The sequence below is a fragment of the Neomonachus schauinslandi genome, chromosome 7, assembly GCF_002201575.2.
Source record: "Neomonachus schauinslandi chromosome 7, ASM220157v2, whole genome shotgun sequence".
Lineage (NCBI taxonomy): Eukaryota > Metazoa > Chordata > Mammalia > Carnivora > Phocidae > Neomonachus > Neomonachus schauinslandi.
Window position 1 is genome coordinate 13703404 of NC_058409.1, and position 15166 is coordinate 13718569.

General features: G+C 40.2%; 1 protein-coding gene across 1 annotated transcript in view; it reads left to right on the forward strand.

Moving 5' to 3' along the window:
- Positions 1–14632, forward strand: part of PRR16 (proline rich 16) — a 205821-nt gene extending 191189 nt beyond the window's left edge. The window contains 2 exon segments of the mRNA XM_021702000.1: positions 13876–14454; positions 14456–14632. Coding sequence (XP_021557675.1) covers positions 13876–14454; positions 14456–14632 — 756 coding nt within the window.
- Positions 14633–15166: the final 534 nt, after the last annotated feature.

Here is a 15166-nt window from a genome sequence, read left to right on the forward strand (position 1 = left end):
CTCGCAGGGAACAAAAGCCCCGGAGAGCAAACCCCAGCAGATTACTTAGCCGGGAGGGGGCAAGGGCGGGGCAAATCCGCCTCCGGCAGAGACATTTGGAAACCACGGCAACAGGCCCCTCCCCAGAAGATCAGCGAGAACAGCCACCAAGACCAAGTTTACCCATCAATGAGAACAGCAGAACTCCAGCTCTAGGGGACTACTGCACATAGAATTCATGGCTTTTTTACCATGATTCTGTAGTCTTTCAAAGTTAATTTTTTTTAACTGTCTTTTTTTCTTTTTGAATTTTTCTTTTTCCCTTTTTCAACCAACAACTTATCAATCCCTTTTTTTAAAAAAAAAAAAACATTTTTATTTTTCATTTTTAGAGTCATATTCTATCCCTTCATAGTAGTTACCCGTATTTTTGGCTTATATATATAAGTTGTTCTCTCTTTAAAATTTTGAGATAGTTTCTTCTAACAGATCAAAATATACCCTAAATCTCTAGTATATGGTGTTTTCTATTCCCCTGCCTGATCACATCCTCTCCCTTTTTTTTTTCTTTTTTTAAATCCTCTTCTTTCTTTTTTCAAACAACTTCTTATCAATTCCTTTTATAAAATTTTTTATAATTTCCATCTTTACAGTCATATTCCATCCCTTCATCATATCAACCCTTATTTTTGTACATATGTAAGTTTTTCTTTCTTTAAAATTTTGGGAGGCACTTTCTTCTAAAAGACCAAAATACACCCCAAATCTAGTGTGTGGCACTGATCTATATACCAGCCTGATCATATTTGATCACATTCTGGTTTTTTTGTTGTTTGTTGTTGTTGTTTTGTTTTGTTTGTTTTTGTTTTTATCTTTATCTTTTTCTTTTTTTTCTTTTTCTTTTTTCTCTCTTTCCCTTTCTTTTCCCACTGCTTCAGGTTTTTTCTGATTTGTTTAGAGTATATTTTCTGGGGACGTTGTTACTCTGCTAGCATTTTGTGCTCTCATTAATCTATTCTCCTCTGCACAAAATGACAAGACGGAAAAAATCACCTCAACAAAAAGAACAAGAGGTAGTACCGACTGCCAGGGACCTACTCAATACGGACATTAGTACGATGTCAGATCTAGAGTTCAGAATCATCACTTTAAAGATACTAGCTGGGCTTGAAAAAAATATGGAAGTTATTAGAGAAACCCTTTCTGGAGAAGTAAAAGAACTAAAATCCAACCAAGTAGAAATCAAAAAGGCTATTAATGAGGTGCAATAAAAAATGGGGGCGCTAACTGCTAGAATAAATGAGGCAGAAGAATCAGTAATATAGAAGATGAAATGATGGAAAATAAAGAAGCTGAGAAAAAGAGAGATAAACAACTACTGGATCATGAGGGCAGAATTCGAGAGATAAGTGATATCATAAGACGAAACAACATTAGAATAATTGGGATCCCAGAAGAAGAAGAAAGAGAGAGAGGGGCAGAAGGTATAATGGAGCAAATTATAACAGAGAACTTCCCTAATTTGGGGAAGGAAACAGGCATCAAAATCCAGGAAGCACAGAGAACCCCTCTCAAAATCAATAAAAATAGGTCAACACCCCAACATCTAATAGTAAAACTTATGAGTCTCAGAGACAAAGAGAAATTCCTGAAAGCAGCTCGGGAGAAGAGATATGTAACCTACAAGGGTAGAAACATTAGATTGGCAACAGACCTATCCACAGAGACCTGGCAGGCCAGAAAGGACTGGCAGGATATATTCAGAGCACTAAATGAGAAAAATATGCAGCCAAGAATACTCTATCCAGCTAGGCTGTCATTGAAAATTGAAGGAGAGCTAAAAAGCTTCCAGGACAAACAAAAACTAAAGGAATTTGCAAACACAAAACCAGCCCTACAGGAAATCTTGAAAGGGGTCCTCTAAGCAAAGAGAGAGCCTAAAAGCAACATAGACCAGAAAGGAACACAGACAATATACGGTAACAGTCACCTTACAGGCAATACAATGGCACTAAATTCCTATCTTTCAATAGTTACCCTGAATGTAAATGGGCTCAATGCCCCAATCAAAAGACACAGGCTATCAGACTGGATTAAAAAACAAGACCCATCGATATGCTGTCTGCAAGAGACTCATTTTAGAACCAAAGACACCCTCAGATTGAAAGTGAGGGGGTGGAAAACCATTTACCATGTTAATGGACACCAAAAGAAAGCTGGGGTGGCAATCCTTATATCAGACAAATTAGATTTTAAACCAAAGACTGTAATAAGAGATGAGGAAGGACACTATATCATACTTAAAGGATCTCTCCAACAAGAAGATCTAACAATTGTAAATATCTATGCCCCTAACATGGGAGCAGCCAATTATATAAGGCAATTAATAACAAAAGCAAAGAAACACATCGACAACAATACAATAATAGTGGGGGACTTTAACACCCCCCTCACTGAAATGGACAGATCGTCTAAGCAAAAGATCAACAAGGAAATAAAGACTTTAAATGACACACTGGACCAAATGGACTTTACAGACATATTCAGAACATTCCACCCCAAAGCAACGGAATACACATTCTTCTCTAGTGCCCATGGAACATTCTCCAGAATAGATCACATCCTAGGTCATAAATCAGGTCTCAACCGGTACGAAAAGATTGGAATCATTCCCTGCTTATTTTCAGACCACAATGCTTTGAAACTAGAGCTCAAGCACAAGACAAAAGTCAGAAAGAACTCAAATACATGGAGGCTAAAGAGCATCCTACTGAAGAACGAATGGGTCAACCAGGAAATTAAAGAAGAATTAAAAAAATACATGGAAACCAATGAAAATGAAAACACAACTATTCAAAATCTTTGGGATGCAGCAAAGGCAGTCCTAAGAGGAAAGTATATAGCAATACAAGCCTTTCTCAAGAAGCAAGAAAGGTCTCAAGTACACAACCTAACCCTACACCAAAAGGAGCTGGAGAAAGAACAGCAAATAAAGCCTAAACCCAGCAGGAGAAGAGAAATAATAAAGATCAGAGCAGAAATCAATGAAATAGAAACCAAAAGAACAGTAGAACAGATCAACGAAACTAGGAGCTGGTTCTTTGAAAGAATTTACAAGATTGATAAACCCCTGGCCAGACTTATCAAAAAGAGAAGAGAAATGACCCAAATCAACAAAATCATGAATGAAAGAGGAGAGATCACAACCAACACCAAAGAAATACAAACAATTATAAGAACATATTATGAGCAACTCTATGCCAGCAAATTAAATAACCTGGAAGAAATGGATGCATTCCTAGAGATGTACCAACTACCAAAACTGAACCAGGATGAAATAGAAAACCTGAACAGACCTATAACCACTAAGGAAATTGAAGCAGTCATCAAAAATCTCCCAACAAACAAAAGCCCAGGGCCAGATGGCTTCCCAGGGGAATTCTGCCAAACATTTCAAGAAGAATTAATACCTATTCTTCTGAAACTGTTCCAAAAAATAGAAATGGACGGAAAACTTCCAAACTCATTTTATGAGGCCAGCATTACCTTGATCCCAAAACCAGACAAAGATCCCATCAAAAAGGAGAATTACAGACCAATATCCTTGATGAACATGGATGCAAAAATTCTCACCAAAATACTAGCCAATAGGATCCAACAGTGCATTAAAAGGATTATTCACCATGACCAAGTGGGATTTATCCCTGGGCTGCAAGGTTGGTTCAACATCCGCAAATCAATCAATGTGATACAATACATTAACAAAAGAAAGAACAAGAATCATATGATCCTCTCAATAGATGCAGAAAAAGCATTTGACAAAGTACAGCATCCTTTCTTGATCAAAACTCTTCAGAGTATAGGGATAGAGGGTACATACCTCAATATCGTAAAAGCCATCTATGAAAAACCTACAGCGAATATCATTCTCAATGGGGAAAAACTGAGAGCTTTCCCCCTAAGGTCAAGAACGCGGCAGGGATGTCCACTATCACCACTGCTATTCAACATAGTATTGGAAGTCCTAGCCACAGCAATCAGACAACAAAAAGAAATCAAAGGCATCCAAATTGGCAAGGAAGAAGTCAAACTCTCACTCTTTGCAGATGATATGATACTTTATGTGGAAAACCCAAAAGACTCCACCCCAAAACTGCTAGAACTCATACAGGAATTCAGTCAAGTGGCAGGATATAAAATCAATGCACAGAAGTCAGTGGCATTCCTATACACCAACAACAAGACAGAAGAAAGAGAAATCAAGGCGTCGATCCCATTTACAATTGCACCCAAAACCATAAGATACCTAGGAATAAATCTAACCAAAGAGACAAAGGATCTGTACTCAGAAAACTATAAAATACTCATGAAAGAAATTGAGGAAGACACAAAGAAATGGAAAAACGTTCCATGCTCATGGATTGGAAGAACAAATATTGTGAAGATGTCAATGCTACCGAGAGCAATCTACACATTCAATGCAATCCCCATCAAAATACCATCCACTTTTTTCAAGGAAATGGAACAAATAATCCTAAAATCTGTATGGAACCAGAAAAGACCCCGCATAGCCAGAGGAATGTTGAAAAAGAAAAGCAAAGCCGGCAGCATCACAATTCCGGACTTCCAGCTCTATTACAAAGCTGTCATCATCAAGACAGTATGGTACTGGCACAAAAACAGACACATCGATCAAGGGAATAGAATAGAGAGCCCAGAAATGGACCCTCAACTCTATGGTCAACTAATCTTCGACAAAGCAGGAAAGAATGTCCAATGGAACAAAGACAGTCTCTTCAACAAATGGTGTTGGGAAAATTGGACAGCCACATGCAGAAGAATGAAACTGGACCATTTCCTTACACCACACACAAAAATAGACTCCAAATGGTTGAAAGACCTCAATGTGAGACAGGAGTCCATCCAAATCCTAAAGGAGAACACAGGCGGCAAGCTCTTCGACCTCAGCCGCAGCAACTTCTTCCTAGAAACATCGCCAAAGGCAAAGGACGCAAGGGCAAAAATGAACTACTGGGACCTCATCAAGATAAAAAGCTTTTGCACAGCAAAAGAAACAGTCAGCAAAACCAAAAGACAACCGACAGAATGGGAGAAGATATTTGCAAATGACATATCAGATAAAGGACTGGTATCCAAAATCTAAAGAACTCATCAAACTCAACACCCCAAGAACAAAGAATCCAATCAAGAAATGGGCAGAAGACAGGAACAGACATTTTTCCAAAGAAGACATCCAAATGGCCAACAGACACATGAAAAAGTGCTCAACATCGCTCGGCATCAGGGAAATCCAAATCAAAACCTCAATGAGATACCACCTCACACCAGTCAGAATGGCTAAAATTAACAAGTCAGGAAACGACAGATGTTGGCGGGGATGCGGAGAAAGGGGAACCCTCCTACACTGTTGGTGGGAATGCAAGCTGGTGTAGCCACTCTGGAAAACGGTATGGAGGTTCCTCAAAAAGTTGAAAATAGAGCTACCATATGATCCAGCAATTGCACTACTGGGTATTTACCCCAAAGATACAAATGTAGGGACCCGAAGGGGTACGTGCACCCCGATGTTTACAGCAGCAATGTCCACAATAGCCAAACTGTGGAAAGAGCCAAGATGTCCATCAATAGATGAATGGATAAAGAAGAGGTGGTATATATATACAATGGAATATTATGCAGCCATCAAAAGGAATGAGATCTTGCCATTTGCAACGACGTGGATGGAACTGGAGGGTATTATGTTGAGTGAAATAAGTCAAACAGAGAAAGACATGTATCATATGATCTCACTGATATGAGGAATTCTTAATCTCAGGAAACAAACTGAGGATTGCTGGAGTGGGGGGTGGGGTGGGAAGGATGGGGTGACTGGGTGATAGACACTGGGGAGGGTATGTGCTCTGGTAAGCGCTGTGAATTGTGCAAGACTGTTGAATCTCAGATCTGTACCTCTGAAACAAATAATTCAATATATGTTAAGAAAAAAAAAAAGAAGAAGAAGAAGGTAGCGGGAGGGGAAGAATGAAGCGGGGGAAATCGGAGGGGTAGACGAACCATGAGAGACGATGGACTCTGAAAAACAAACAGGGTTCTAGAGGGGAGGGGGGTGGGAGGATGGGCTAGCCTGGTGGTGGGTATTGAGGAGGGCACATTCTGCATGGAGCACTGGGTGTTATGCACAAACAATGAATCATGGAACACTTCATCTAAAACTAATGATGTAATGTATGGGGATTAACATAAGAATATTTAAAAAAAAGAAAAAAAAAAAAGAAAATATTTAGGGATATTCCCCAGGTATGAAAACCTGGAGCTCGTGTGATTCCTAAATCACAATTATCATTATTCTTAATTATTCCACAAGCTTCCTTGTATGTGATTCTAACAAAAACCTCTGAAAATCATCAAACACATCACCTGTCATTGTCCTTTCTTTAAATCTCTCTGTTTCCATTCCATTAGCAGATTCTTCTCTAAACGTGAGCAGCTACAATTAGACAGATGGCTCAGTTTCATATTCGAGAGATACATTTCTCCCTTGTGTCTAATGTTAGGTGTGCATGTTCTCAGACTTATGATTAATGTCACACTTCTTCTCACCTCCAAATATCTGCAAACAGTCCATCCCTCTAGTCCTACTTTCTTTCATTTTGTTTTCGGTTTAATTCCATCATGCCTGTGGTTATGATTCCTTTAGTTGCAATATGATACTTTGAAAGAGTTTCAGCCAAACACTGAAGTGTAATTACAAGGACACAGCAGTGTATTCCTTGTCTGGCTAATTTATTCATCTCTCACTTGGCTGCAATAGAATCTAACTAGCCAAGTAAATAAACTTCGGCACCTTTCAGTATGTTCTCCACATGGCAGCTTAAGAATTACTTCTTTTCTCTTTTTCTAACTTTATTTAACTAGTGTTAAATATTTTATTTTCAAGTTATAAAATGTTTCACACATGACAAAATAAATAAGCTAATGTAACAACTGTAACCCAGATTTAACAAAAGTTAACCCTTTATCCTAATTACTTTGCATCAAGTTTTAAAAGAAATAAAGTATTTTAGCTTTATTATGGCTGTGGCCTCTCCACACCCACCCCCCTTCCTCCTTGTCTAAATTTGGTGTATATTATTTATTTTCACATTTTGTAAACTAAACTACCCTTGTTTCTCTATATAAACAATAGAAACACACTGAGTATACGTGTTTTAACTTCATTACATTCAGCGTTAGGTCTTTGGGATTTATCCCTACTGATGCATGTAGGTCTAGTTACTTCCTTTGAGCTACTTTATATTTGCCTACCTAAGCACTTACTAACAGATATTTAGGTTGTTTCCAGTTTTTTGCTATAAGAAAACAAACAACCTGCAAGGAACATTCCTATGCTTTTTCAACCCTGTGCACATCCGTTCGAGTTTCTCTAGAGTAGGGTAGGCTTTGTTGCTAAAATACCCATACCGTAGGGTATGTACATTGTCCACTTTATAGGACACTGTCAAAAATTTTCTAATGGACTGAATTTATATTGGCATTAGCAATTTACAGAGTTCCCATTTATCCGCATCATCATCATCAACTGGAATTATCTGACTGTTTTGTTTTGAATCACTATTGAGAATGAAATGCTATTGCATCTGTCTTCAGTTGGCCCTCCCTTGATTACCCGTGAGATTGAGTGGAAATTAGGCATTCTGCTTGTGTCAGTTACTTTTTTACAACATTTTTCCGATTTTTCGTGTGTGTGTACGTAAGCTCTAAATTTTGTTTCATTCATTTTTTTAAAGATTTTTGAGAGAGAGTGAGAGCATGCGAGCGAGAGAGAGAGAGCACAAGCAGGGGGAGCAGCAAGCAGAGGGAGAAGCAGACTCCCCGCTGAGCAGGGAGCCCGATGCGGGACTCGATCCCAGAACCCTGGGATCATGACCTGAGCTGAAGGCAGATGCTTAACCAACGGAGCCACCCAGGCGCCTCTGTTTCAGCCTTTTTTTTTGCCTAAATTGGTATTGATAGAAAACTGTTTCGATGAAGAAAAATTTAGGTTAAGTTTTTTGCTCAGTGTTTAGGGAGCTGCATCAGATTTCATTAAGCTGTTTGCCCAGTATATCTTGTCTGTGTCAGTTTATGTCAATGTTTCAGTGTCCTTTTCTGAATAAATGATTGTAATCTATGTTTGTTATGATTACTAATGTATTTGGAATTTTTTTCTATCTTATTCAGTTTCTTTTCTGTTTACTATGCTCTTTTTTTTTTGTCTAGTTTTCTTATTTTCTGCCTTTTTAAAATTTAAAAGTTGCCAAATTTTTCTTAGTCACTTTTTAAACTTTATATTATTTTGGAAATTATAAGTTTGTCTATTAATTAATTCAGTAGTGGCCCTAAAATTTTTTCACATGCATTCTTGACTTAATGAGTCATAATCAGTATCACATCACTACTGATTCCTTACACACACAAAAATACAGTGACCTTAAAATGTTTTAACTCTGATTGTTTCCCAATTCAGACATGTCATTTTTCCTAGTATTTTACTTTCACATTTTTCTAATCTCCCCAATTAGTCATTAGTACATTATTGTTTTGTAATCAATGCACATTTTTATTATTTTATAATTTCTTTGCTCATCTATGCTTCTTGTATGCTAGCCCTTTCTTCTGTTTTTTTTTTTTTTTTAACTCTTTCTGAATTGTCATTTATCGGTACTTTCAACACTGAGCTGTAAAAAGTACACTCTCCCAGTCTTTATATCTGACAATGTTGATTTCACCCTCACGTTTACAGAAGAATTCAACTATATTTCCAATTACTTTCTTTTATTATGAACCATATTCCTAAATTTTCTTCAGACTTCTGTTGCTTGTTTGAAAACCTGTCAGCCTAATTTTTGCTACTCAATACATACTTGGTGCCCCTTGTTTTATTGTTGTGAAACTTCTATCATTACTTTTGTAGGAGAAGGAGACATTTCCTCCTTTCCTCCCAGGGTTCTTCTAGCTGATTGAGGAATTAAATTGACGTGGGACAGATTAACAGGAGAAAAAAACCAAGGTTTTATTATGTGTGCATGGAGGTCCAGTAATGAAACTGAGACCCAAACAAATGACCAAGGCAGGCAGTTTTTATCCATTTTAGACAAAGAGAAAATAAATTAGTGAGGAATTGACAGGATAAAGAAAACAGAGGCTTGGGAGCTTTAACTGGTAAGGAATTCTAAGCAGAATTTGGGCTGAGGTAGTAGATGAGTAAAAAAGTAACAAGGGGGGCGCCTGGGTGGCTCAGTCAGTTAAGCGTCTGCCTTCGGCTCAGGTCATGATCCCAGGGTCCTGGGATGGAGCCCCGCATCAGGCTCCCCACTCAGCGGAGAGTCTGCTTCTCCCTCTCCTCCACTCTCGTGCTCTCTCTCACTATCTCTGTCTCTCTCTCTCTCAAATAAATAAAATATATATTTTTTAAATGTAACAAGGTTTGTATAGTTTTCTTGTTTTAAAATTCCTATCTCTGGTGATAAGGATGCCTTTTTATTCCTTAGTACAGCAAGGGTACTTTTCATACAAAGATTTATTTCTTGCTTTCCAGTGGACACAGGAGGGTCTGAGTGTCCTTGCACCAGCTGGGCCCCAAGCAGCTTTAATACAAAATCATTAATATGCCGTTTTGGTACCTTTTGGGCATCTATACTTTTCCATGTTCTATGTTCTCATGACGGTATGTCTGGGTGTGGGTTTGTTTATATTTTCCTGTTTGGAGCTCTGTGTACTTCTCTCATTAGATGATGCTTCCATTCTGAAAAATAGCAATTCTTCATCTCTTTGAACAGGGCTTCTCTCTCTTCTGGAACTCTTTAAAATTATGTGGTACTTGATCAGCACTTAGCAGGGACTCTCAGAGCCTGGCTGCTGGTGGACTCTCCAGCCTCACCTCTCAGGTGCCCTTCAGCCTAGAGTCTTCTTTATATGGTTCATGCTCAGGCCCTCTCTTCTGTCAGAGGACCTTTATCAGGCCCTTTCCTGAGTGGCCTTCTGGAATCCTTCCTTTCCTACCATTTAACAGCTGCTCATCCTTCAGGGGGGTTTCACTGACTTTTCTGACGGGGCGTTTTTATTCCCCTCTTACAGTATCTCAGTCTGTCATTCAGAGCTCCTGGAAAAGTAGTACTTTTACACTTATTTGCTTGAGTATCTAATTCATGCCAGGTCCTTCCCCTAGATTCCCTGCTCCACGAGGACAGTGCAGTTGACCTTTAAACTCCCCACGTTTGAACCCTGGTGGTCTACTTATGTGCAGATTTTTTTTCAATCAATGCAAGACTGTAAGGTACTTTCTCTTCCTTATGATTTCCTTGATAACATTTTCTTTGGTTTACTTTGTGGGAAGAGTACTACTCGTTATCTACGACAGTAGATAATGCTTATAGCATACACAATAGCGGTTAATCAACTCTTTGTTATCAGTGAGGCTTCCAAGTCAACAGTCGGCTATTAGTGGTTAAGTTTTCGGGGTCCAACAAATGCATATCTCTGACTGCACAGTAGAAGCAGTACCCCTGAGCCTTGTGTTGTGCAAGGGTCAGCTGTATTTTTCTGTTTTAGTTTTTCATTCTGTTGGCATTAATAGGCAGGAAACAACAACGTGGAGACTAAAACCAGCCAGCAGCTGCAGAACTATATGAGAGGCCCCGACAATACTGATTCATCTCTGACTAGCAGCCTCCCTCCCTTCAGAGTGGACCAGCTTTCTCTCCTTCCCTGCAGATACTTAATGCGCTAGAAGGCTCAGGGTAAAGAGTCTCTCCAGGTTATATTGTGCACCGTACCTGTGAGCTTGGACTGTCCCCCTATCTCTCACATTCTTCCCACGTCCTCCCACTTTAATTTCTGAGATGTCTGGGCTACAGCTGCCGAATGTGCCACCAGCTCTGGATCATTTCTGGATAAATCCCTTTCCCCCTATTTTATTCTAGAATAACTAAGCAGATGTGACTTTGAAAAGTAACAACTCCAAAACTCAAAGGAGAAAGAACATGCTTTTTGTTCACTCTTAAACTAAAGAAATAACCTTCAGTGTATTTATTTAACAAGTATTTATTGAGCCCCTTTTGAGTGTCATTCTCTACCTTAGGACTTTAGGTCACAGTAGTAAGAACAAACCTGGTCTCTGATCTTACTGAAATTAGAGTCTAGAGAGGAAAGACTATTCCGGGACTCCTACTGCTAACTAAACAATCAAAAAGTATGTGAATGCTTTGAGTGAAAGAAATAAAGTTCCCTGTGAATATTTAACAAATTCACATGACCCACATGGGAAACTGCAGTAGGACAGGGAAGGCTGACATCATGAGGGACTCCTGAGCTAAGATTTTAAGTCGACAAAGAGGGGAGGTCAGAGCATATCAAAAAGAAAAATTCGTATGTGCAAATGTCCTATGGCAGGAAATAGACTGACAATTATGAGGGTCTTTAAGAAGACCCAGGAGATTTGAGAACAGAAAAGAAAAGGGAAATTTATTAGAGTTGAGGATGAAGAGTCATTTGAGGAGAGACAGTGATGTGCTGACTAGTACTGGCTAAAAAGGGCCAATTGTTCTATTTTCAGAAATTTTGTGCGTGCCAGCTGCTAAATAACCATTATTAAAACCAAAATATAGAATCACTGAACTCTACTTCTGAAACTAATAAGACACTATATGTTAATTGAATTTAAATAAAATAAAATTTAAAAATATATCTACATATAAACTCATATTAAATAAATTACATTAAATACAAAGGCTTTCTAATTGTTCTTAGTAATCCTTAATTATTTCACTACATTTTACGATTATTTGTGCCCCTGAGTTTATTTTTGCCCATTCTATTGGCCTGTAGAAGCATTTTCTACTCCTGTCAGTGAACATTTCCTCCCAACCTCACATGCAGTGATGTCACATTGACTAACTTGAAATTGATCACAGTGGGAATTTACACCAAAAAAAATTGGCAACCTTTTTCGAATCAAAACTCCCTTACACCTCTAAAAACCAGTTTTAAACATATATGAGCACAACGCTGAGGGAAACTATACAAAACCTTGGAGATAGTATTAAGAATTTATCTTTATCACAGGAGAAATGAACAAGGCATTGAAAGGTTTTGAGCAGGGAGTCGAGGCCAAGAGCACATTTCTGTTTTAAAAAAATCACTGACACGACAGAATTGAAAGAGGGAGCAAGGTGACTTTGGGGGTCCTATATGATAAACAGTGGTGACTCAGAGGAGGACCAAAGAAATGAAAATGCAGAGAAGTGGGTTTGATATATATTTAGGAGCTAAAATAGAAGTCTGAGCTCTGGTGACAGTAGCAAGAAGCAATCACTTAAGACCCTCATGAGGAAGAAGTAGAATCTCTACATCCTCCCTACGTTCTGGATGCTTATGTTTTCATTTTGAGCCCAATTCTGCCACCATGTGTCAAAGAGCCAGCTTCACAGTCAACACACTTAGGCCTGAAGAAAGAGAGACACATCTGCCTATGGAAACGTGAAATGAAAAGACTGTATGTAAATAAACTATTTTAAAAGTGATCCATAACCTTTCCATCTTCATGTATGGGTAATTGTGCATTTATGGCAACCATGAGAATGGTCTCCAAGATCTCTTGGACCTTGAGGGAGGGTGAATGACCGTGTTCTGATATCCAGCAAATGCTGTGCTTCCTTCCTGCAAGCTGCCTCCAGACAATGCCTGAACAGGACAGAGACCCTCTGTCCCAGATTCCTTCCATCAGTGGCTCTAGCACCCTGACTCCTCGGTCCCATCCTCCTCCTTCACATCCATTCTCCTTCACTTGGGTCGGACCTACATTACCATCTGATGGTTCTGCCAGCCACGTTGGATTCCCTGCCTCTGCTTGGTGTCTGAGGCAGGTCTTGAGATGCTGTGAACTTGGATCCCTCCCCCAAGTGATGGCAGACATCTGCAGTGCAAGTTCTTGGGGCCAAGAGAATTCTCTGCCCCTTTCCCCAAAGTCAGACAGCCGCTGCTTCTCCCCTTTCTCAGAAGCAGGGACAGTTGCCATTCCCTTAATGCTTAAGTGTTGGGTTTTATAAGGGATGAAGATCTGGGAAGTAACTGCGGTTTTATGCCTGTGTGCCCAGGGGGCAGGGGGACTCATTCATTCCATTCTCTGCCCTGCCCTCAGCCCCCCGCATGAGAGGCCCGTGGAACAGAGACATGAGTAAGGATTGACAGCGTTGTGTCTGGGCTCCTGGGGACTCTAAATTGTCATGATAGCACGTATTCCACCTTTAATTATTCATTAAGTTCTAGATGTTTCCTTTCCTCACTTTGGCGGAGGCTGTCAGTTCCCTATGGTTTGCCAGAGGTGCACCAGTCTATGTGTCCTTTCTATCCTCAGAGGAGACTTTTTTGCAGCTCAGTTCGGTAGGTGTCCTTGTGATTCTCGGTTCTCTGATCATCTCAAGAAAAGTTAGGGTTTTGCAGAGTATCTGGCTTTTCTCATTATTCGTGTTCTCCTGTAGCTTTCTCCAGGCTGAGCTGAGGGAAAGTCGCCGCCGCCTCTTGTTTTAAAAAATCAGTTATGTTTCTGCATCAGGGTCCTATGTTTGGTGGGTTCAGCAGAGCCAGGAATAGAATGTATCTATAAATCGTGTATTATGTTCTAGGTACGTGAAATCATTAGGTTATCAGACAGTCGACAGGCCTCTGGAGGCTGTTCTGTCAATGCATTGAATGAAAACATTACCCAGCCACGGAATCGACCATGTAGTAGGAGTTAAGGCTCCCCGAGCAGAATTCCAGCTTGACTGGGAGACGTTGTTTCTCGTCTGTTTGGCTTTGGGTCATTGCTCAACACAGTTACCTTGTCCTTTCCACCAGGTGGTTGACCAGATTGATACCCTGACCTCCGACCTGCAGCTGGAGGATGAGATGACCGACAGCTCCAAAACGGACACCCTGAATAGTAGCTCCAGCGGAACAACGGCCTCCAGCATCGAGAAGATCAAAGTGCAGGCCCACGCACCCCTCATCAAGCCCCCCGCACACCCGTCTGCTATCCTCACCGTCCTGAGAAAGCCAAACCCTCCGCCGCCTCCCCCGCGGTTGACCCCTGTGAAGTGTGAAGACCCCCGGAGAGGGGCGCCGACGGTCAATCCCGTGAAGACGAATGGCACCCTCCTGCGAAACGGAGGCTTCCCCGGGGCACCCAGCAAAATTCCAAATGGAGACCTCTGCTGCATCCCCGCTAGTACCTTGGACAAGGCTCCCGGGCGGCCTCTGAAGCACAGACCTGAAAAAGACAGGTGCCCCCAGGCAGGGCCTCGGGAACGAGTTCGGTTTAATGAAAAAGTGCAGTACCATGGCTACTGTCCCGACTGTGACACCCGGTATAACATAAAAAACAGGGAGGTCCATTTACACGGCGAACCTGTCCACCCACCGGAAAAGCTTCCTCACCCAGGCCCCCCCCCTCCCTCCTCCACCCCACCTCCCTCCTTTTCCACTGGAAAACGGGGGGCTGGGAATAAGCCACAGTCACAGTTTCCCCCCTCTCAGACCTGCAACTGTGCCTCCTCCCACGGCACCAAAACCACAGAAGACAATCTTGAGGAAGTCAACCACTACAACAGTGTGATGTATGCCATTTCCAAAACCTTTTTGTTTTGTTGTTTTTTAATTTTAATTTCTATACTATAAACATAAAATAATAAGTAATGAGCACTTTCTACTCAAGCAATAAAAAGCCCAAATATATTAATCCTGCATTCAGCAAAGTGGCATAAAAACCACCTGGTAAGTATGCAGTATGTTGTTTATATCCCGGGTATACGGTGTTTAAACAGTTGCATCGTCGGAAACCACAGAACCATGAAAAAGCTGCGCTTATTGTTTCTTCCAACCGACCTATGATACACGGTGACCTGTAGATTTCAAATGGTTTGATTTACTCTCAGAGATGGGATTAGTTTCATTTTATTCATGCCTAACTCATCTATGCATTAGTAACATGTCATCCTCCTACCTTTGACCAGATGCTTTTTAGGAAGAAATTTTAATACCGAAGGACTATTTTATTATTTTTTCTAAAGATGTTTGTCACTAGTTTTACATTATGAAATGCTGAAAACAATACCAAAAAGTTTTATTTTCTATACTATACAATTATGAT